Source organism: Chiroxiphia lanceolata, chromosome 8, assembly GCF_009829145.1.
Source record: "Chiroxiphia lanceolata isolate bChiLan1 chromosome 8, bChiLan1.pri, whole genome shotgun sequence".
In the NCBI taxonomy this organism is placed as follows: Eukaryota; Metazoa; Chordata; class Aves; order Passeriformes; family Pipridae; genus Chiroxiphia; species Chiroxiphia lanceolata.
Genome location: NC_045644.1, coordinates 18,450,176 through 18,473,856, shown reverse-complemented (window position 1 = coordinate 18,473,856; position 23,681 = coordinate 18,450,176). Strand labels below are relative to the sequence as shown.

General features: G+C 37.5%; 1 protein-coding gene across 3 annotated transcripts in view; it reads right to left on the bottom strand.

Moving 5' to 3' along the window:
- ERCC6 (ERCC excision repair 6, chromatin remodeling factor) overlaps window positions 1-23,367 on the bottom strand; it is a 47,644-nt gene extending 24,277 nt beyond the window's left edge. The window contains exons 1-7 of one of the 3 annotated variants that reach the window (XM_032694971.1): window positions 23,232-23,367; window positions 21,935-22,368; window positions 19,405-19,525; window positions 17,015-17,123; window positions 14,471-15,197; window positions 5,876-6,001; window positions 2,001-2,159 (exon numbers count right to left, since the gene is read on the bottom strand). In XM_032694971.1, the coding sequence (XP_032550862.1) occupies window positions 2,001-2,159; window positions 5,876-6,001; window positions 14,471-15,197; window positions 17,015-17,123; window positions 19,405-19,525; window positions 21,935-22,365 (1,673 nt within the window). In that variant the 5' untranslated portion in view covers window positions 22,366-22,368; window positions 23,232-23,367. Of the gene's footprint in view, window positions 1-2,000; window positions 2,160-5,875; window positions 6,002-14,470; window positions 15,198-17,014; window positions 17,124-19,404; window positions 19,526-21,934; window positions 23,205-23,231 lie in introns of those variants that run through there. The other 2 variants (XM_032694972.1, XM_032694970.1) reach the window with 2 other exon arrangements.
- Window positions 23,368-23,681: the final 314 nt, after the last annotated feature.

Genomic DNA, 23,681 nt, shown 5'->3' with positions numbered 1-23,681 from the left:
TCAGTGTATAAACTTTCTGTCAGTTTCTCACCTGATCTCTCAATTAAATACTTCTGTAGTCAAACATAATATATTTGTTAAATAAAATAACGTATTTGGGAAACAAGGAAACTTACAGTCTCCCAAGTCTTCAACAGGTTTCAACAAGGCTAGAGATGGGTCACTTAAGTTTGCTGATGCTTTCTTTTTTTTCTTATGAAGGGACAGTTGGTTTGAAAGGTGTTGCTTGTTCCTACTATCTCAGCTGGTCTAACTAAAGATCTTTTCCCCTCCAAAAATCTTGCTTCCCTTGTATCTTTACACCACAATGTCACCACCTCTACAGATACATCACAATATTTGGCTTTCCCCACCCGTATGTATCAATAACTATTAAAAGTGAGATGCCATTTTAATTTTTGTAATAGTTTTACTCCATGTAACAAGTAGTTCCTTACTTCAGCTAGTCTTCAGGCTCCTTCAAAATCAAAAAAATATACAATCAGGCACACTGACAACACAACTGCGTTCACCCCAATGCCAACTTCGCAGGCAGGCTGACCAGAAGGTCTGCTGCTTACCAGAGTATGTCTTTCAGATAGAAACTAGTCAACCAGTATTACTGCCCTCTTACTCCAGATGAGGAAAATACTGGACTATGAAAGATCAAGTTGTTTAGACCCTCTGCCTTACAGCATACAAGCAACATCCAAGCAAGTTTCACCAATAAATTAAACCTTGTTTCCTCCCATGGAATTACTATCATGATGAACTTAGTAACATGCACCAGCCAAAAAATGAGACTCCACACATTATCTTACATGGAGAAGGAACACTGCAACTTTTGTGTGCAAATGGATTTTGGCCTTTTCAAAGTTTTGCTGTAGTTTCACATTACGTAACAGTGTCAAGAGGCGTCCTAAACAATTTCCATCAGCTCAGTGTTCCCCAAGTGGGGTAGGTAATATAACCCCACAAAATGATCTGTACAGTAGCATCCTTAACCAGGCAGTCATATAGAAGTAAATCAACTGGCCTGAGTGATGAAGGACCTCTTTTTAACCTTTTTTTACATAAAGGCTACAGTAAGAAGCAACCGGAGAAAAGAGAGGAATATTTTCTCTTTAAAGCATTATTTTACAATTCATGTGCATGCTGTATATAATTTAAACATACCTCTATGTAAAGATAATTATTTTTGTTTAGTACAGTCCTATGATAGTTGCTAAATTGCATGTAGCTATTTACATCACGTAAACAGGCCAACAGAAGTAGAAAAATCAAGTATTATTCATGCGTGCATTTGCAAATCCAAGGACACAAGCAAGTATCTTGCCGGTAATTTCACCTACGAAGAAGAAATTTTAAAGCATTGTTCAGTAACAAAAAACCATAAATTATCTTGTAAGAAAGGCCAGTCACACTAACATATGTTTTGAAAAGCAACAACAACAATTAAAAAAAAAAAAAAAGTAGATGGAAATTCCTCTGTATTAGTTACTGTTACTACTACTTTTTGACATGGATAATTCCTTGCCCATCAGAAACTCTAACTTTCATTGCAGATCAGCTTGTTACTTCCTGTAAAGCATTTACCTGGTGGCTTGCCAGAACAAATATTTTAATGTAAAATTTAATAAATGGAACTAAAGGTATTACATCTAATTTAAAATTCCATATTGTGTAAACTATTGATATTAATGTAATTGAGTTTGTAAACAATCCATTTGTGGAAGGTAACCTTAGACACTGTATTGACCCAAAATATCTAGTGCGGCTCATCTGCAAAATGAAGCATCAATGCCTGGAATTCATTAAAAGTGTTACATGTTTAATTTTTCCTGCCCTACAGCTCCACTGTCTCGTAAAATTTTTCCTTTGATGTCCCCCACTAAAAGAATTAAAGGAATATTGTAATTGAAATGTCATTAATAATTCACAGGACCCTCCTCCACCAGCAATACATCTGATGAAATATTAATTGAGCTCCACAGACTGACAGTCTGCAGAGGAGCACTTGCCTGTAATTTGAACCACGAGTCCTCATATTGCTGTAGCTCAGACCTGCCAAGAAGGCAATTATCTGGATGGTCTTGCCCAATCCCATCTCATCTCCCAGAATTCCTCCTGCCTGCTGGCAGTGCAATTCCCAGAGCCACCTAACACCTGTCTGTTGGTACCTAAAACAAGGAAAAAGAAAATGGCAAATGTCTGATAATACAGATCATAACAGAAAGTACTCATTAATTAATCATTTGGCAAGGTTCTTATACTAGTTACAGTAACATGCTGGATGTGTGTTTTACATGAGTGCTGTATTTACTAGGTCATACATTTTTGATGGCTCAGACATTACATGTGACTTTCATTCTTTATGCAACACTAAAACATTTCTAATTAAACTGATAGTCATGGTAATTAGAGGGTATTTTATTTCATATATATTTTAAGTGCTAAAAGCAACTTGGAAAGTTACCCTTACAAAGCATTATCTTCTCAGAAAAGACGACATGCAAGGGTCTAGTAAATTACATTATCTGGAACATATACCTTGAACTCAATGAAAAGCTTGACTTCTCTGTGGTACAGACTTCATATTCAACTGTAAAAACTGATCACATCTGCCAAAGCCTCTTTTCTTTCTAAATAAGTTTATTTAATAATATTTAGTCTCTTTCAGTGAAGAAAAAACCCATGGCAAAACAACAAAAACTATTGCAGTGAATGGGATGCAGCAGAACATTATGAGAGCATCAGAGCAGTTTCTGCTCCCAGTTCTTCACTGGAAATTGTACAAGCAATAGTGCAACACATATTCCAGTTAAAATAAGAAGACTTGAAAGTAAGATTTACAATAGCAAGCTGAAAAGGTGGAGATAAGATGCTGGACTAAGAATCACTGGAGTAATTATATGAAACACTGAGACCAGTAGGAATAACACACCATGTGTGTGGGTTAAATTAAAACAACAGAAAGAAATGAAAAACAGTATCTTTACATCACATTAAAAAAAAAGAAACCAAGCATGTTTCAGCACTTCTCTGTCTCCTAACTCACTAGAAGAAAAAGGTTACTGATATAATTTTCTTGATAGCAGGCATTCTTGGAGTGCAGTGCAAAGCAAAGAACAAAACACTTTTTTTTTTTTTTAATAGGGGTTGTTCATTCTAGGGGATTTCCTGTGTGCATTTCAAAATCCTGTTTCCTTCCCTGAACAAATAATATTTAGGACTACTGACAGCTCATGACACTAGTGTCTACAAAGTACTATTAAAAATCAATTTATGATGAGTTCTGTATGGATTTAGAGAAACCTAATGGAGACAAACAAATGGCGTACGCAGGTAAAAAAAGATGATCAAAGAACACATCTAATGCTTCAAACATCACACTATTCACTGCTGTCTCAAAAGCATTATGCCAAGAAGTCCTTAAAAAACCCCTCTTATTAGAAATTAATTCACCTTAAAATGCAGCAATCTATAAAACAACTATGAAATGGTTTGCAGGATTAGATACAATTGGGCTAAGATGCTATCATTACTACATTTTATGAAGACAAAACATTTCCTGACAAATAGTAAAGAACTGAAGGGAATCCTCATTCCAGTCAGAAGCTGTTCCTCCAGACTAAGGTCCAGCATGTATCTTCAGAAGACAAACATCCAAGAACTTCCTGATATCATTTTGTATTATTTCTTAGGATTACATACAGAGCTTAAAGTAGCTGCATTTATAAGCGTATTTGTCTTTCTCACCTTCTTTCTCCTGAGAAAGTTTCACAGTAGAGAAGTAGGTTTGAAAAATTCTGCTCCAAATTATCTAAAAATGTAAAATATGCAGGTCCTTTCTTTGTATAATCATGCATAACCATCTTTTATATAAACACGCAATTATGCAAAAGGAAACCTCTCCTTCCATTTTTTGTACTTATATGGAGAGATAATCAATTCTCTTCAAATCTTATACTTTTGTTCCCCCCCTTTTTTAATACCAAAAGTACTGTGAAAGTAAAATAAAAGTGCTGGTCTTCCAAAATAGTTATATTTGGACTGTTTTTCACATGAGCAATCCTGTTGTGATGTATCCCTTAAAATTCATCACAGTAGCTACCATAGTTTAGCTGCATTGTTGTGGAGACAAAACTGCATTTCAGATATATCAGGGAAATCACATACTGAAGGCAAATAATGATGAAACCTGTCTTCTTTTTAATACAGACAGCATTCTCTCAGGCTAAGTGCAGACAGTATATAAGTCAATGTTTGCAAGTCTCTTTGGTTTTGCTCCACAGCAGTACCATTGCTATTCCTGCTGAATGCTCATCAAAGCAGACAAGCATAGAGGGAAGAAACACATCATCCACTTTAACAGATTTGCCAAAGGACAAACTTGAGGCTCTTCTATTTCTAGCATGAGCTAACTTCTGTGTAATTTAACTATGCAAGAAGATCACTCACAGTACATGCTATGTATGTCCTCAGGTCAATATACTTACATGTTTTGTATGAAACTTGCTCAGAACTCAACAGTTTAATGCCTATTGACCATGGGCTTTCCTACACTGGAGATATCAGCATTTAAGTTACAAGTCAGACGAATCATTCAACTCCATTGATCTTTCTAACCACTTAAGAGGTTTTGCCAACTGACTCATGCTTGCAGGGATACCCTTCATTAGTGAGGCTTGCATCTCTATGATTAATTTTTAGTGTCTGCTTTATTTTATTTCCCTTCGGGTTGCTCAGACCACACATCCATCCTCAAGATGAATACTTCTGCAGTACCTTTGCATAAACAACTGGAGACCACATATTGGCTCTGGATGGTCCCAGCAATCAAGCCATTAATTCAATTCCATTTCAGAGCTAGTGCTTTCCTTCCAAGGACTACAGAACAACAGTAATAATTTCTTTGAGGTCAAGACTAAGTGGCTCTGTTGGAAGGGATACCACATATGCCCATTATAAACCAGGGCTTTCTACCACAACAATAAGATTTTAGAGAGTTTGCTTTTGGAAGAAATGTTTTTCCTGCTGTGTGAAACGTTGTCAACAAAATTGAATTCAAGTCCATCATGCATGAAATGTAAGGGAGAGATTATGAATGAAGATAACTGGTCAGCTGCTAGCTTGTTTGGGTTGCCTTTTGTACATAGCTTTTTGAGATGAACTTGAAAGCATCACTGGGCACCATGTCTCAAAAAACTGAAACAGAAAGGAGTTATGTCCAAATCTGTAATCCAGCATTAAATAACTAAAGAATGAGTTGCAGACTGTTTTCCAGCTACTAAAGGAATTAAGAGTTCACTATATTTTAAAACTTTACTTCATTCAATATTATTTCATAATATGAATTACAGGTAGTTACTTTGAGTAGACTTTGAGTAGTTATTTAAAGAAAAAGTTGTATGTATTTTTTACTGGTAAAAAATTTCACACACTCCACACAATCACAGAAACACCATATTTCTTGTTTTCATTTATCACATCTTGCCAACATATTATGGTTGAAGTAATTCTACAACTCCACACCTGAATTAAGAGCAAGTATGTACCACTAAAAGAAAGCATTTAAAAAATAGACAAGGAGAGCTTCTCCATTCATAGTTTAGGTAATACCCATCCACAACATTCACATCAGCCAGTTATCATCTGTAATTTTTTGTAACTGCATTTTGTGCTCTCAATAAATTAATTTCTTTGAAGTTCAATCCTGGAACCTTTTTTAAAAGAAAGAATCCCACTGAAACAACTGAAGTTAAGTCGAGGAATCGTTGACTGAAGTAAAAGTTACAGTAAAGGGCATCTGGAATTCACCATGACTATTAATTAGTACCAATATTATTAACAGCATACACCAGCATAACATTAACATAAAGTATGCAATACATACTTAAATAGCTTTTTGAAGAGAAATCCTGGTACTTTGAAACCCTCTTCAAATTCCACATCACTTTCTTCAGAAAGTTCCTCAGCTGTTTTATGTTCTTTGTCCTTCAAACGTTCTTTTTGCCACTTCCTGGAATGACATGCAGAGTCAACACTCAATTATAACATGGAAAAGAAAGTGTATGAAAATGACACAGAATTTTCAATCAGGCAAAAACCCAAAAAGAACACATTCTCTGACATAATGATTTAAAACAGTAATCTTTTGGAGGATCGAATTATGCAAGTAAATGCTCAGAATATCTCATATATTCAAAGGTGCATTTAGTTACTATTTAGTTACAAGTCTTCAGAGTTTTATAGCTAGTTACGATATTCTATAGACAGAAATACTAATATAACAGAATCAACACCTAACACCATCAAAAAATCTGGCTACCTTAAATCTGTCCAACACCCCCCCCCCCAAATATCAATAAATCTTAGGTATTCCAAAACTATTTTATCAACCAAATCCTTAAATAACTTCCCCTAGGGGAATGTGAAGCAGTGTATAATCTTATACAGAAGATTCAGGTAGAAACATCACCATCTTCAGGGTGATGTGCTCTAAATCTATCGAGTTTTATGAGGTTTTGAAATTACAGAGCAATCTGTGGTTTGCAGCCTCATGTTATTTGAACTCCAGGCAGCTTAGAGACTTACCTTCCTGTCCCATCATTCTCCCAGTGCTGAGAAAGTACCAAAGGATATTCCTTATCCAATGAAATGATGAACTTGTGTTTTAGTGACCCAAAACCATCTGCCCCTGATGGTCGAGTGTTCACTAGCTGGGTATATATTAATCAACAGCACTTCACTTACAATTTAGGTTTTGCTGGAATTCTCTCATATAAATGCCATTCACTGCAGGCACACCAAACGTGGTGTATAAGCTGACAAAATCCCTACAGGAACAGGCAAGCTATAGAACAGACTAAAACTATCCTTATGCTACTGTTCTGGATGCAGCACAAAAGCAGCCACATTTCATCTCCTAAAAAGTCTGAAGGAGAAGGAGATCTGATAGTCTAGAAGTATCTGAAATACGGAACATGAAAATTAAAATTGTTAGGTCCCAAGGAACTATAAATAGTAGTGATGGGATGAAAAGCGGTGAATGAAAAATTCAGGCCAAGAGAAGTAAGTTAAGACACCTAGCACTGAAAATTACTGCATTAAGCAACAAACAGTATCATGAGCGAGATGCTGGAATACTCATCTGCCCAGACTTTTAGCTCTACATTGAAGAAACCCTGTAAAGTGAACTCTAGAACAGTCCTGCAGTAACTGGATGGAGGAGGACTCAACAGGATGCAACAGTTTCAGCACAGCTCCAGTTTCCGAATGACAAACATTATAGGTGAGTGAACAGTCTGTTCCCCTCCTGGTAACATGCTACCATTTACCCACTAGACAAACAGCTTCTTGTTAACTCAGGTTGCCTCTGTAGTAGCAAAACAAAAATGGCAGCATAATGGGTGAACAGAGTTCTAAAAGAACCAAAACAAATCCCCTAGCCCCCTTCCTCAAAACACACTCCATATTCTGGGAAGAAGGATTTCTGAGCTATCTAAAACTGTGAGAAAAATAAGATTTACCTTTTTTTTTTATTTTAAAGTTATTTATTCTAATTTTTCTGTAAAGCTCTGCGTTGCTTTTAAGCATTTGAAGATAAATTCCATCTAGAGGTTGATGTGTAAACAGTATTTTATTTCTAGCCTTGGTACACACAATCCAGTGTACTTTAAGCTTATGTGTTGATTGCTGTATGTTTTCAAAGCTACTATACCAATTCCATCCATGTCAGGAAAAAGAAGCATAATCATAAAAATGCTGGTTAATTTCTCTCCCAAAGTTGAAAATACCATCAGCCACAGAAACATGTATGTTTTAACTATGTAAGCAGTTCTTGGGGACAACTTAACCAATTATGCCTGTCTTCCTAAGGACATTACACTGCATTCTCTGGTATGAAATCAGGTGAAAACACTAAAAACGAGTCTCTTCTTGCTGTTGAGTTATTCAAAATCATCCTCCCCAGGATTGGCAAACTCATTACAAGACAAGGTCAGGCTGTGTTTTTTCCAGTGGCAGCATTAATAGATTTTCTCATGTCTTCCCGACCACTTACTTCAGTTAAACTTGTTGAAACTTCCACATAAAGGTTTCTGAATATCTGGCAAATTTGTTTAAAGAAACTTGGATTAGAAACAAGAAAGCAGGGAAAAAGTTCAACGCTTCACATACAAGCAACACAATCAGACACCCTTTCTCATAAAAGAAAGCTAATTATGGGAGGTTCTAGACTGGCTTTTCAGCAGTACATTTTGAAAAAATACTTAAAAGTTCGCCTTTGTGGAACCAGTCACAAACTTGGTATTGTTTTATCAACTGAAAATAAACACCACCATGTCCAAACAGACACAAGTTACAATAAACTGCCAAGATAGATAGCACTGAAAAACTAAGACAACACAACGCTGAACAGGCTTAAAGGGCCAGTTTCATTGAAGTATATTTTGATCTCAAGTCAGGAAGTCTTCAGATGCAAAAATAATGATGGAGAGGAAAAAAACCAGCAAACACTGGGAAAAAAAATAAGATGGACAAAGATAGTCTTCAGTTTGCTGACTAAAACTGATGAACTGCTAATGTTTATTACTGGATTATTCTTATTTCATTATATGAAATCATATATCCAGTTAAGTAGTAAAAAAGAACTTACTAATAATATATAAAGCATCAATGCTTTCCCCTTTTATTTACCTATCCTAAAACAAGAATGGAAATCTCTGTCTTAGACTAGCAGTCTGTTAAATGTCTGACTTAGAAAAATAGCATTCATGCTCTGGAGTCTAACAGGCAGATACGACACATTCTAGAGGCACAGCATAAAAATGCTTCTATTTTTCTTCAGATCTACAATGTTATGCTATCAGGCACAGAGAGTCAATTATTCTTCTGAGTTCCAGAAAAAGATCAACAACTCGAATTGACAAATGTTGATAGTCATTGCTTCAGACTGTGCCACTACTAGAACTGAGATATGTTAGAAGTTGATTATTTTATCTGAGTGGGTTATGACAGGACTTAAAACCAAGGAAGGAAACTGCTACTTATCACACTAAAATCAAAACAATTACAGATTACAAAGCTTCCAAAGAGACATCTAGGTAAACAATCCATGCTGAACCCAAGCAGAGCAATAATTTGTACAAGGGTTTGCTTCTAATTCTATACTCCAACGTGAATCACCACTAGCCAGCACTGGAGCATCAGCATCCCCTGGGAAGAAGCAGATTGCCCTCTAGTGTGCATTAGAAAAAGTGACCCAGAAACAACCAAGAGAAAGCAGCCTGAGATCAGCTCGAAGTTGTCCAGAAATTTAGGCACTCAATGTAACTACTATATTTTCTGTAAGAAGTGTGATCGATGTTGGGATTTCTCCTAAAATTATTAGATACCTAGAAAACACGTATATCTAGAACTTGAACTAATAAAACCTGTACTTAATTTTACTAAAGTTTACTTTTCACACACTGTCTCTGTTATTTCATTGAAGTAATTACTCCAGCTGTAGTATTGAAGGCTCTCCTACTACATCTCCTCCAAATGTCAGGAGGTTTTTTTGCACTTGATTACCATTTCAAAGAAAAATCAGCAACTTGTTATTACTACAAACTTTCACAGTTTGAAGAAGCTATTCCGTTTCTGAAAGGCTATGAACTTCATGTAACACATAGCATTAAGATATTCTACACTAAAACTTGATTATTTTCTTTAAAAAAGTGTGAATATCTAAATGGCTGAAGCAATGGGAGGACAAAAACTATTTGCTAGACCAGATCAGTCACAGTTGGTCAATCTGGTCTTGTACCTTTCCCTGGAAGTCAAACATTGGAGGGAGAAACAGCAGTAGCTCATCTTTAAGGTAACTACACAGTAACTTAGTGACCATTTGGTTGATATATTCCTTATGCATCTCAATTAAACAGTATTAGTATGCTTAAACAACCAGAAAATACAGGTTTTACTATTATCACCAAGGTCTCTTGAAAATAGAAGCGTGACCTTTAAGAAATCTATCTTATGTTGTCCATGGTCAATGCCATAAATACAATTTTATCCTGAAAGTGAAGTATGAAAGCCATATATCATACAATTAAATTTTTCTTAATATAAGACTGTATTCAGATACTAAGCCCATTTCCTACTTACTGCAATACCCTAGAAAGAAATTCTGCACCCAAAACAGTAATGAGCACATTTAAAAAAATACAGTCAGGAACCAAGCTGAGTATTTAATATAGTTTACATTTGTGAAGCATAATATGTTTTATATTTTATACAGTTAAGAATCCCTTACAGATTATTCTAATTTGCTAAATTGAAGCATTCAGTATTACTTTTTTGATCTAACTTTTTATGGTCTATATGGGTGGATTTAATTGGTACGTCCTAACAGATGAAATACATGCAGTTAGTACCACGATTCTCCATAAGTAAATTAAGACTGATGTACACAATTACACACTTGAGCTTAGAATGAAAGGTGTACTCAGCAAGTGAGATAAAATATATCTTCATTTATGTCTTGGCTTTGTCATTCTAAAGAGCAGTTGGGATGCTCTAAGAAAGTATCTTTCAGGAAAGGTAATATTTAAACCTTTTTTAATTTATAACTCTGAAACACCAAGAGATTCAGTGACTCAGATACATCAAAGAAAGCTAGCACACGAAAACTGATCTTTGAAACCCAACTTTAAAACAAATCTTGATTTTTTTTTGTTTGATTCCTTGGATCAACTGCTTTGTATACTGATAGCCACAATTTCCATCTACTCAGCTGCTCGGACATCACTTGGTGAACATGAAAAGAAGTAGCTTTCCTAGCCTTGCCTTTGAGCACTTGACAGTAGTAGAACTCAAACAGCTCTACTCCACAAACTATACAGAATGCACAGGAAAACATAGATATCTCCCTTAAGATGACATGTAATTGCTTGCTTGAAGCAGCAGTCTTGAAGCAACATACTGACAATTATGGGAACAGTGTCCATAATACTGCTAATTTCTGTTTTGACCCCAAGCTGTTACCTTATGCAGATACTGTATTACTGATGCCAATAATTTAACATAGTAACTACATATAAGCAGCAAAAATTACTTTTTTATACTTTTGCTTGGCATTTTAAGACATGCAAAGGAAAACTGTGAGTAATATTAAAAAAGAAATTTCTTGATAATTTGCAGTTTCTACATCTGCTAAGCTTGGGAATAATGCAAGAAAACCATACAGCAGTTTTCTTATTGAGAAAAAAAAAACAGACAAAAAAAAGGTTTATTTCCTATGCATTTAATATGCATATAAGGTTACTTTTCTTTTGGGATTCTAGGCAAAAAGCTGAAAACAGGCTCATTTTCACTCTTTTCCATGACCTGATGTGCTGGTCTTTGATGGACTAATTTTCTTCACAGTTGTTAGTACGTGGCTGTGTTTTGGATTTGTGCTGAAAACAGGGTTGACAATATAGAGATGTTTCTCTTATTGCTGAGCAGGACTTGCACAGAGCCAAGGCCTTTGTTTTTTGTACTGCCACGCTGGTGAGGAGGCTGGGGGTGTGTGGGAGGCTGGGAGGAGACACACCTGAGACAGGAGACTCAAACTGACCTAGGGTATACTCCTGACCATACAGCATCATGCTTAGTATATAAAATGGGGGGCAAGAAGGAGGAAGGGGGAGACATTTGGAGTGACAGCATTTGTCTTCCCTAGAAACTGCTACGTGATGGGGCTCTGCTCTCCTGGAGATGGCTGAACACCTGCCTGACCATGGGAAGCACTGAATTAATTCCTCATGATGCTTTGCTTGTGTGTGCAGCTTCTGCTTTCCCTATTAAATTGTCTTTATCTCAATCCACAAGTTTTCTTGCTTTTACCCTAAGGATTCTCCCCCTGATCCCACTGCTGGGTGGGTGGGGTGGGTTTGGTTGCTGGCAGGGGTTAAACCATGACACCTGACTATTCTACCTGACCAGACAGGAGGCTACAGGTTCAGATCCCACAGCTCCAGTTTTGAACACTTCTAGACCAAGATGGTCACTGTCAAGTATGACAAAAGACACATTGGTAACATACCTGCTGATAGGGATAAGTCTCTGAGACATTCAGCAGCAACCCGGATAATGCTTACCTAAGCCTCTGGGTTCAGCTGGTAATGTATGAAGGACAGTTGGCAATGACAATTTCACTGAATCTTAAACTTATTTTATAGGTGCTTGACAGTATCCTGCTTATTTATCTTACTCTCCATAACCCTGATGTTACAGCAAGTTATAGTTATAGCAAGATTCACCTTAAGACATTGACCTTTCAGAACAGAAGATTTTTTTTTTTTACTTGCATCTCTGCACAGCAACATGGCTCTAGTAACAGTAACTAAGAGAAAAGCAAGACCCACACAAGGAAAAAGAAATGAAATTACTGAGAGCCTGAGCTGAATTCTATATAACTAACTTTTAGTTTTTCGTGTTCCACTGATCACATCTTGCTTTAAATGACTAGGCCAACCACTGCAAGTAGCCTTTAGAAGGAAAGAGTTGGGTACTCTCCTGCCTGATGTTTACTGCAGATAACAGCTCCTGTTCTGACAGCAGTCTCTTTTTTCAGAGATGCTCTGCAGTTGCACAGTTAGTTCATTATCATGTTTCAACAACATCAATGTAGTTTCCCCTTGACACAGACTAATCTCTCGAAGTCCCATCTCTGAAAAGTTTTAATGTTAAGGAAACTCATTTTCAATCTCTAAGAGTATAGGACTGCATTCATCACCAAGCACAAGACTAGATGTTCAGAAGAATAAAGTAATCCTAAAGGGTTTTCCTCTGCCTCTCTCACGGGTAAAATACACCATAATCTCACCCATTCGTTTGCATTCAAAAGTAAAACTGACATGAAACAAGATATAAACATAAGAAAATGACAGCATTTCTATAGCATTCTTAATATGTTTCTTAATTCACCACATTTTATTTTCTTGTGGCATTTCCCATAATGAAGATTACCTGGGGATGTCAGCATAAAAACATCAATGTGGACAGCTGCAGCTTAACAGCCACAATAACTGTAGCTATGAAATTTTTAAGAGATGTAGTGTTTTGGTAGCAATTACAGTTATTGATATTTCTAAAATTCATTTAGGCTTTTATTGTAACTTCAGTAACCAAAAGAAATGTAGTCTATGATATGACTTTGCTAAGGATAAATTGTCACAATCTTAACATTATTAAAAAACGTTTTTGAATGAATTTAAACTGTGAGTCATATTAAAACTTTCAATCAAAATAAATTACTCTTGATGAAAACACTGAATTAAAAATGATTTAATATTGGTCTAATTTAAATGTGAAGAATACAGTTTTATTCAGTAAAACAGTAAATATTTTACCGATAAGAACAATTAATTTTTGTTAATGCATCCAACAGAAAACGTATTTGTTTTTGACCCTTTGGATATTGTTCAGATTAGCCTCTTGCTGAAATTTCTATTCAAGACCAATAAACCATGTTTTAACTTTCAAGGGTAACATCCTGGGATTGCAAACCTATTGCCTTATATCAGGTGCTGATCACCTTGATAAGCTGGGATGTCAAAGTGAAGTTGGGCCCTTTCTTTGGGAGGTTTTCTACAACCTCAGTACCTCTGTGACCAGAAGATACCCCTTCCTCTACAGCAACCCAGGCTCTCACTCCAGAAGAGATGGTGATTATACCTCTGCTTCTTGATTCCTTCTCTGACACAGCTTGATTTAAATACAGAAGATTTTATATTTCCATAGAAATGTAAAATTGGAGCCTCCAAAGCATTAATCAAGTTTTTATGCTAGGCTTTATCTCTACATCAATCACCCTTCACTGACAGACCTAATATATATTCTTCCTTATGCTCTGGAACATCTGTTTTCAAGTTCCATGGTTTTCTAGAGGACTATATAACTACTTGAAGGGCATTCATGAAAGGTAATTAATTGAAAGTAAACATGCTATCAACAAGCTGAAGTTTACTATATGAAGCTCAACCTTATGCTAGAAAAGAAACATGCCAGTCATTAGAGAACAATTAAAGCAACCATTTTAGTGATCTTGATCTTTTGACTCCCAGTGTGTCCAGAAGAGTCTCATAACTTCACTGGCATGTCTAGTTAGCATTTTAACAGCTTAACAAATTACATGTCATTTCATTGCCTCTTCAAAATGTTTTCCATTGAGTTGTGAAAAATGGAAAATTGCAGTCTTATTGCAAGGAGCTCAACTGCTATGCTATCAACAGAGAAAACATCTCAACCACACCCTGTAGCTTCCCAGAGATCACCAAAACATAGACAAATTTCATAAGTAATTGATAAGTATGTCTGATTCCTTCTGGAAGTCTGTGTTCCCTTACACTGCCAGATTTCCCTTACACTGCTAGGAAGTGCACTGAAGTATTTCAGACACTGCCCTTTGCATGTTCAACATAGTTTATTAATATTACTAATAAAAATGTCTAGGACTAACCTTAGTCTCTGCTTATAATAGTCCACATCTCCATCATCTCTCCACCTTCTTACTCTGTGCTTCCCCGGTGTATGCTCTTCTTCCTCAGAGCTTGGAACAAAATTAGCATCGTGTTCAGCTTCTTTTAAAACCTTCTTTACCAAACGTTTTCTTTTTCTTGATAAATTCTTAAGTTCATAATCAGAATCATTCTCAGCCAGAGAAGATGCCTGCTCTTCCTCCTCTTCTGTTGCTTCTGGATCGAAAAGTTCCTCGTCAGGTACATACTCGGACTCCCCACTATCATCCTCCTCGTCATGCCTGAACTTCTTGGTCTCAGGATACTTCTTTTCCTTTGGAATCCTGGCCTTTGACTGAATCTGAAGGGCACGCTTCTGAAGTTCTCTCATGTGTTTCTTTAAGCGCTTATCTGTTTTTGACAGGGCTTTACCACTTTTTTCCTTTGTAGTAGTTGTGGGAGCTACACATGGAACACTTTTGGCTTGTGCTTTCTTCTTTGCTCCTTTGCGACGGGATAACTTCTTTCTTTCAGATGACAGCTTAGCTTGGTCAGCTAAGTACTTCTCAAAATCAGATGTTTCATTCAGTCGTAATTGTCGTGTCTTCCTCTCCGGCTTCTGAGGTATTTTAGTTCCAAATGGAGTCATCTGACCAGTACGAATAAGTTCTTCCCACTCTGTTTCCTGAGCAGGCATAAGCATACTACCAAGACATGAGGGGCCAGGTTCTACAACAAAAATCAGAACATACAGCATGCCTTTAACACCTTCTGTATAACTAAAACACAGGAACAAGGGCGGTTAGCTCAGTTTTTATATACAACTTAAATTCCAAATTATCAGCACACATAATACTTGAAGTTCAAAAATGGCAAAACCCAACAGAACAGATGGCCAAAAAAGCCAAGACTTTTACTTCAACCTACTTCTCAAACTTCACATAGGAAATATTATACCTACTATCAAAATGCAAATACTTCTGAAACAATACACAGCAGCAAGAACTACGATAAAATTACAGTCCCCGATGGCACATGAACTCTAATGTGCCACCTATGCTGTCAATACCACACAGGTCACCATGTTCAGTGCAAGAAACCAGTGTTCCCATATGCAGCAACACTGCCCATTTCCATTTTATTACTGATTTTTCAGTCCTACTCATAAGCTCGAGATCTGACATTTCGATTACCACACCAGAATAGACACAAATCTTACAAAACACATAGACTGTCCTAACACATGCTTCAGAAAAATCCCCAAACCCAAATCAATAAATCAAAAAACCCAAAGTCTGTCTTCTTATCCTACAATACTAATATTAGCATGATGACTTTAAAAGTCAGATTGGCCGCACATCATTTTGTCATAAAAGAGCACTTCAGTTACACTGCGCATACAGCTACTATACACAAACTGTAACTCGCGTCTGAAACCTAAGAGGAAGAAAAGCTCTTGAACTCAGGAAACTGAAGGGGAATCCTGGCCTGAAATCTATTATTGGGGTCCAAAACTTCAAAATAACTGTATCAGAATTGCCAGCCCAGCATGCTACTGATTATGGTCCCATTTAAAGCACTGTATCTATCGTATGTTTAACAAGCAATGATGACGCATGAAACCTCTCCACCTCCACCCCCTCCTACTGGAACTGCTCTATTCCATTTCTTCTGTTGGGCTCCACTCATTTCCTAATTACATTTCAACATATTGGGTGCCTGAGTTTTGCTGCATGAACTCATTCAAAGAAAAAGGATTAAAGATGCTTTTCCACTGAGAAAAGTTTACTAAGGTTTTGACAACTGTAAGTTTTGTTGAATCAGGAGAGAAGCATGAGCTCTGTGAGATCTGGAATCCACTCCAGCCACATTTGCATGGGACAAACAGCACAAAATTTTCTCCTCTGCAAACAATTATATAACCCAAAGGTTATGCACTGATGTCAGTGGGATTCAAACTTGCCCTGCAGAATATTGCAGATTAGTGACTGTGGTCAAGACACAGCTAAACTGGAGTTACAAAATCCAAGCTCAGTTTGCAGACAGCAGTGAGAAAGAACACCTACAAAACCACAGAGAACATATGTCCTGCTCTGGAAGAAATTTTATTTTTAATTTAAAAAAAATCACATTGCAGCCTGCAAAAGAGAAGTACGTCCCCCTTCCATTTCTAGTGATACTTCCCAACAGTAAGAAAAAACAATTTTGTTAATGCTGATTGATAGCATCCAGCATCTAAAATGTAATTCAATCATGATGTTAGTCATCTTTATCAAATTAGCTGTGAAAAAAATGTTAGGATTTCCAATTTATTAAGCCCAATACTCTAATGTGCCTCAGTCATCCCTACTCAGCTGAAGGCAGATTAACATTCATTTTTTAAAACTTCCCAGATGAATATGCCAAGATCTGCAAGTCTGCAGGTGCAGAGAATAAGTGTTCTAACTCCCTTTTTGAAAGCCAGGCACTGAAATTTATCTCATTACTGGCAAAAGTCTTACAAACTAGCTTCAAGCAAAAAAAAGGCAGCCTTCTCCCATACATACCTTCATCTTCCTCCAATTCAATCTCATTTGCTTCATCAACAAACTCTGTTAAACCAAGAATTCCTTGGAGACGCTTTTGTTTTGCTTTTATCTTCTTCAGCTGTTGCTCCTTCAATGAGAATTAGATATGTAATTTAATTTTTAATCTGGTTCATAAACTTGCTATCCTTTTAAGCATGACTTAAATTACTACATTTGTAGTATTCTCAACCAGAATCTCACATTCAAATGTTTACGGTATTGTACTTGAAACAAAAAAAAAGTGCAAAAAAGTGTCACAATACCTGTAGGGCTCCAACCCACAGAAGACACATAATTTTGTGGGTATGATCATCTTACCATATGTGTACAGTAAGATCAGACTGTTGCACACACGAATTTCATGGGGACATTACGCATTTTTATGTACATCTCTTAAGGTCTTTTTATGAATGTGTTGATTCTAGTGAAGGAAGCCCATCAAGCAGATTGCTGAGATTAAGAGAGAACACCAAAAGTTTTGTTCATGATTGCAAGATTGGGTTAATGGTTACTATGATTACTAAGCCACAAAAAGTCCAGCTGTAAGATTTACTTATCAGGAGTGGTCACAGCTAATTTAACAGCAAAAACTAAAAAGTCAAATGACTTCAAAAAATCAATGTTACAGATGCTATAAGAAGTATAGTTTATTACTTCTAGGAAAATAATTGATAGGTAGCTCTTCTGTTACATCTTTTATCCGATTGCAATATCCTCAGCTGTATATTTACTGCAGATGTTATGATTCCTGGTGTTGTGAAACATTCCAACCAGCAAGACAAAGACATGGGCAATGTAACCTTCCACATTTGTAATTCTATTCTCTGGAAATACTTCCTTATCCAGGGAGGCATATGCTTCAGTAAAAATAAAGTTCAAGACAAAATGAGCAATTTTTCTTCTCTTTTTGATGAAGAACCGTTCACTAGCCTGCTCCTGTCTTCATGTAGCACTTTTCAAACCACAAAGGGTAAGTGTATTCATGTATGGTACAATGTATTACCTCCTGTGTATGCACTATTATCCTTGCTACCAGAGTACTTTGTATCATACAACATGTCCTATATGTCTGCTCTGAGGAAACAGCTGTCTTGTACCAGTCCTTAATTTCCCATTTGTCTCAATAACAGAAGTCTTCTCCAGCAATTTTTTAAAAATACTACAAAAGGAAGAGTACTAAAAAGCACTTCTCCATGCAAAAGTAGCTCAAGACCAGCTTTAAATACAGTGCCTGCCTCCAAGCAGCCTCCAAAAACACTCCTCAGGTTATTAGGAGTACTTTTATGGATTAGAGCTTTCAGAAGGAAATTTTTTCTTACACTTCAAAGATGGTTAACAATGAACTTGAAACGAGGTCTGAACTTCCCCTGAAACTAACACTTGTGTAAATCACTTCAGGCAATATGAAAACAAGCAAAATACAGTGCCCAGTTACATGATCAGTCTTTATTTGTAAGTCTGGTTTAATGCATTTCTTCCTACTACTTCTATCTGCTTGTTCCCAGTCCTGTGCCACAGTTCAGTGCTGCCCCCATCACCATCTTAATTGGCTGAATTATGAGCACGGTGTTATCCAAGTTGCTGAAATTATAAAGGCTAAAAAACAAACAAGTAAATGAGTCAGTGGCAAATAGCCTGAGACTGTCCTGTCTGAGGGCAAAGGACAGCAAGTTTCACAATTAGGTTTATCATTAGAGAAAGTTGAAGGTGAATTTCCAGCAGACAGTGAGCTGATCAAGGTGCTACATCCCTGATCAGCAGAAGTTTCCCTTTTCTCAAATCTCCTTCCTACTCACAGCTGTAGAGGTCTATTGCTTTCATTGTCCTGATGCTTGCTACATTGCTCTACAGCTCCTTTCACCTACCACTCCGGTAGGAAAAAGCTGGAGCAGCTTCTGACAAATGGATGAGTTAAAGAGGCTCACAGAAAAGAATGATGTGTACTGATACAAGATACAGGTAGCAAAAGAAGATTAAGGAAAAGAATATAGGGAATGAAACCATGAGAGCTGAGATTTAGGTCAACTACTGAATCACACCCTAACAATGCTCTGCTAATTCTCCAAACACTGCTGGGAGGTTTTTTTTTTTAAATTAATGCAAATTCATCTTCTGAGCAGGTCCTGGAACTTCGGGTTTAGAGCTTGTTCCAAAACTTAGAATAAAAAAAAAAATTCAGCTCTCACTTGCACATCTTTAAATATAGTTATTTGTATGTTTGGTAGAAAATGAAACCATTTCAAAGGGAAGGAACAGCAACTGCAGATTAACTCTGAACTATATAATTCAGAATTATATCACAAAATCCAAACCTTAAGACAAAATACAAACTAAGTATTGTTAGCAGGAAATTAATGTAATCCAATTACCTTGTTATATTTTTGCCGTTTTACAGAATCTAGTTTTCTGCTAATATTTTTGTTGTCGGCAGCTTGAGGTGAAATTTCCTCAATTATTTTATTTATTTGTCTCAGAGATGTTGTACATGATCTGAAAAAACAATAAGATTGTTTTTTTACTAGTAACCTCTAGAAAGAAAACTAGCACAATCTTGATTCAGACAATTCAGACATTCCAGGAGATTTAAGGTAAGGTGTAAAAAGGCCTACGGTAAGTTTCTGAATAAGCACATTATATTTAAACAACACTAGAAATACTAAACACTTTAAAAATATTCTATGGTGTACAAGTTTTTAAACTAAATTTTGCTAATAGTAAAACTCCAAAGGAAAGGAAACTGAACAACCACTGTAATGTTTAGCACTCAAAAGTTACAAATCTGATGATGACAAGCAAACAAGAGTGGTTGTTTTTATTACTCGAGGTAAACAAAACACAAAAAAAATCTAAATGGGAAACCCCATGTTTTCATTTTCTAAAATGGTTTTAATCGTTTGATGCCAGTATATAAGGAAGCTTATAGTTTTTACCTTTACAGTTTCTTATACACCAAAAGTAGATTACAAGATAGAAATGCAATTTCAGGAAGACAGACTAGCTCAAAGAATTAGCAGCACACCAACATCAAACTTCCCTTATGCGGTACATTTTTCATGTTTCCATATACAATACGAAATTCAAGTTGAACCACATGCTATAACCTAATTTGTTTCAGATGCTGAATTCATTTGCAAGAAAGAAGGCACTGCCATCAGAAGTAAGAAATCTAGGCTCGTTGATTCAAATAGCAGAATATTTCATAAGGATACACAAATTAGCATCTCAAATCATTATTAAAAAGTCAAAGAAAACTCTTCACGACACCTGCAGAACAGCCATTATTCCCCTCATATGCAACTGCTTCTCAGTTGTCAGGCAGGAAATTTTGGGCCACAATTATCTCCAGCTCTAATGTGGATTCTACCGTTATCCTTCCTATGAGATATATTTTACCAGCTCTCCAGCTATCACTGCCACTTTCAACACTTTTGAACCACCTCATCCCCTTTTTCACTCTTTAGTTTTGCTGCTTTGAAGTACACCATCCTCTTGCACATCTCCTAACTTCTGGCCATAGAGTCTCTTGACACATACCACTAACTGTCCTCTACCACAAAGCTTTAATTAACAGGACTCTGGAATCTGGGATTTAAACAGGATTTCACTTCAAACAGTTTTGCTTAAATTTGTGTGTATATTACAGAATCATGCAGCTTCTACCATGAACTTTATGCCAACTACTCAAAAACCACCCATCTATTGCCTGGTCTTTCCTCTAGTCATGGATTCACTGTGCTACGAGATTTTAACAAACTCTACCATGCTCTACTCATATGTCTTTGGTTTTGTTAGTCCCCTCTGCTCAAAAAGTCAGCTATACCTGTTAATTTTCTCAGATATCAACTTTCAGACTATCAGCTTCCAGACTCTCACATTATGCCTTACACAGATGAGGTTCTACAAGTCTGCATAAACCATTTGTATTCCCTCACATAAATCTCATTTTACAAATTTCAGTGAAAGACAAAAACAGAGGGATAACAAAAATCAAGGATGCTTATTAAAAGAAAAATGGGAAAATATAAACTAATTGACACTGCTGTGCACAACTCTTTAAACAACCACATAATCTAATTGTAATGGTTACACTGCTCCATTCTTCCTCTCAACACCATCTTACTCATTATTTTCTTCCGCTCCATAACATCTAAAATTAGATTTCAGTTTTGCAAACTTATTTAATTTCACACTCCACGCCCAAACTGGAAAATTAACGAAGTGCATAATATTAGGCATAAGAGAACTATGTGAGTTCACACAGGTAACTGAGACCTACAGAACTCCTGAGCACTAAAATCCACCATTAATGCAAAGAGCAAAAGATACACAGGTAGAATTATTTACCTGCAATAGTTCACATACTAACTCTACAATGAAATTAGAAAGGGAGATCAAAACTCTAAAGGTTAGTGTCTCCTATTCCTCAAAGTCTTCTACTATCAATACACCATGTTACTTAAGCATTTGTTGCTTTTGAGGTGTCATTCAGTACTTCTTACAAGCACTTGTGAGGAGGTTGTTTTGGTTGTAGGACATTCATGAGATGGAGTTATCCAAATTACAGAAAGTACCTAATCAGAAGTGAGGAAGTCTGAGTAAGAGTATAATGCAGTTCTCCCCTGCCCAGAAAACAGATATGAATCTTGGTAAGGTAGCAGACAAAACAGAAAAAGGAGATGTACTGTACTCTGCTGCCTTGATGCATGACTAGATTAGTCAAATAAGAGCAGTGAAGCACTGTCTGACGTGAAAAATATTTTCTCCTTTTTTAAGAGTGACTCCAAAGAGTATAAGTGATCTAGAGCTTTCAAAACATCTTTTCTCTTCCAGATTATAAAAACATGAGATACTGGGTCTCATCAGTAACAGGAAAGAACAATAAGAAAGAACACCATTTACCTTAAGTCCTCCAGTACTGACTCATATTCTTTTGATGCATTAGCTATTTTTGCTGCTTTATTAGCTTCATTAATTGCATTATCTACTTGCTGAAGAACTCCTTGCTCCAGTACATCCTGGTCATAGACATCAACTCCTAAATCTTTGAGCTCAGCAGCATGTGCACTACAGGAAACAGACTGAATCTGCTGCCTGTTGATCTGTAAAAGGGGATGTCCTCTTCTGGGCATCTCCAAAGGAACAGCCATAGAAGTGGAAGGCTGGCTGTCAGAGTTGGGAACTCTGACACTATTACCCATGTCATTGTCACAAATGCCATTTTCTTGTTCAATTCCCAACTCCTCATCTTTAAGCAGGCAATTATTGCTTGAAGTAGTAGCAGAGTCTTGTTCTTGGATACTGTCTGGCAGGGGGCTGTTGTCTGTTGGCATCCTCTGCTCAAAGGCAACAAAGAAAAAACACATGGTCAAAAGAACATTCACACATACAAAGCTCCTCATCAAGACTGTGTCCACATCAAAGTAAGCAAACCAATAAGCACATTTATGAGAAACTGGTGCTTCTAAACACCTGGTAGTTTACTCCTCCATAAGTCCTCCCCACAAAGGCATCTCCCCATCAACTTCCACAATCAAAAGAAAAGAGTGGCCTAAACCTCTTAGAGACAACTGTGTCTAGCTCTCCTGGAAGATGTCGATATGAAAACAAATAAGACAACCTCTAAAAATTACTCTGCTTGCCAGACAGTGAACTCAGTCTTGTGTGTAAATGGTCATGCTCTAGATGATTATGACATAACAAAAACATGCACAACTTAACATAACCAAACCCCAAAAATACAAGTTTCTGAAACAAGTTAAGACTTGCCAGTAAAAGCACTGATGAGAATAGCTGACTGTAAGCTTTAGTTTGACAATTCAGCTTTAAAATGAAATATAAAGCACCTTAGTTCTTGGGAAATTAACGCTGGACATACATACTCATACAAGCCTGAACCTGGTATGGTTCGGCACCTTCAGAACAAAACTGTCACCTGAAAGGATGTATTTCTTGTCAAATTCGTGGAGAAACAAGTGCTATTAACTTGCGGGAAGGCACTAATAACTTTGTTGGGCTCCATCAGCAGCCTCTCCCGGCAGGGCAGCCCGTGGCCCTCAGTCCCCACCGCACGGTTCTCTCCCCTCCGCTCCGAACGCGCTCGGTACGGATACAACCGCACGCACCGGCCATGAGCTCCGAGAGACCCCGGACCCCGTTACCGCCCACACCGCGGGGCCTCAGGCGCAGTTTCACCCACCTCTCCCTGCGAGCGAGCCCCCGGCTCGGGAGAGGAACGCGAGGGGCTGCGAGGCCGCCGCCGCCGCCTCCCCCCGGGCTGTGCCGGGACAGGGACGAGGACAGGACCGGGAGCGGCAGAGCCGGGCCCGCAGCTGCTCCGCACCGGGACGGCTCCGCCGCCGCGCGCGCGTCACTTCCGCAGCGGCGGGGGCGTGGCGGTGCGCGTGCGCGGCAGGGCGCGCGGGGGACGCGGCGGGCCCGGCTGGGGGGAATGGGGCAGTGGAAAGTTTAGGGATGTAGGTTAGGGTATATAGGGAGAGAAGATACCTTCTGTTAGATTTTGGGATTTGTCTTCTTTTCACCCTATTTGTGCGTGTTGATGATCTTCCTTATTCTTTAGGTTATGCAGACCCAGCTGTTTCCAGCCTTTCCTCGTAGGGGAGGTGGTCGTGATCCAGTCCCTGCTCAT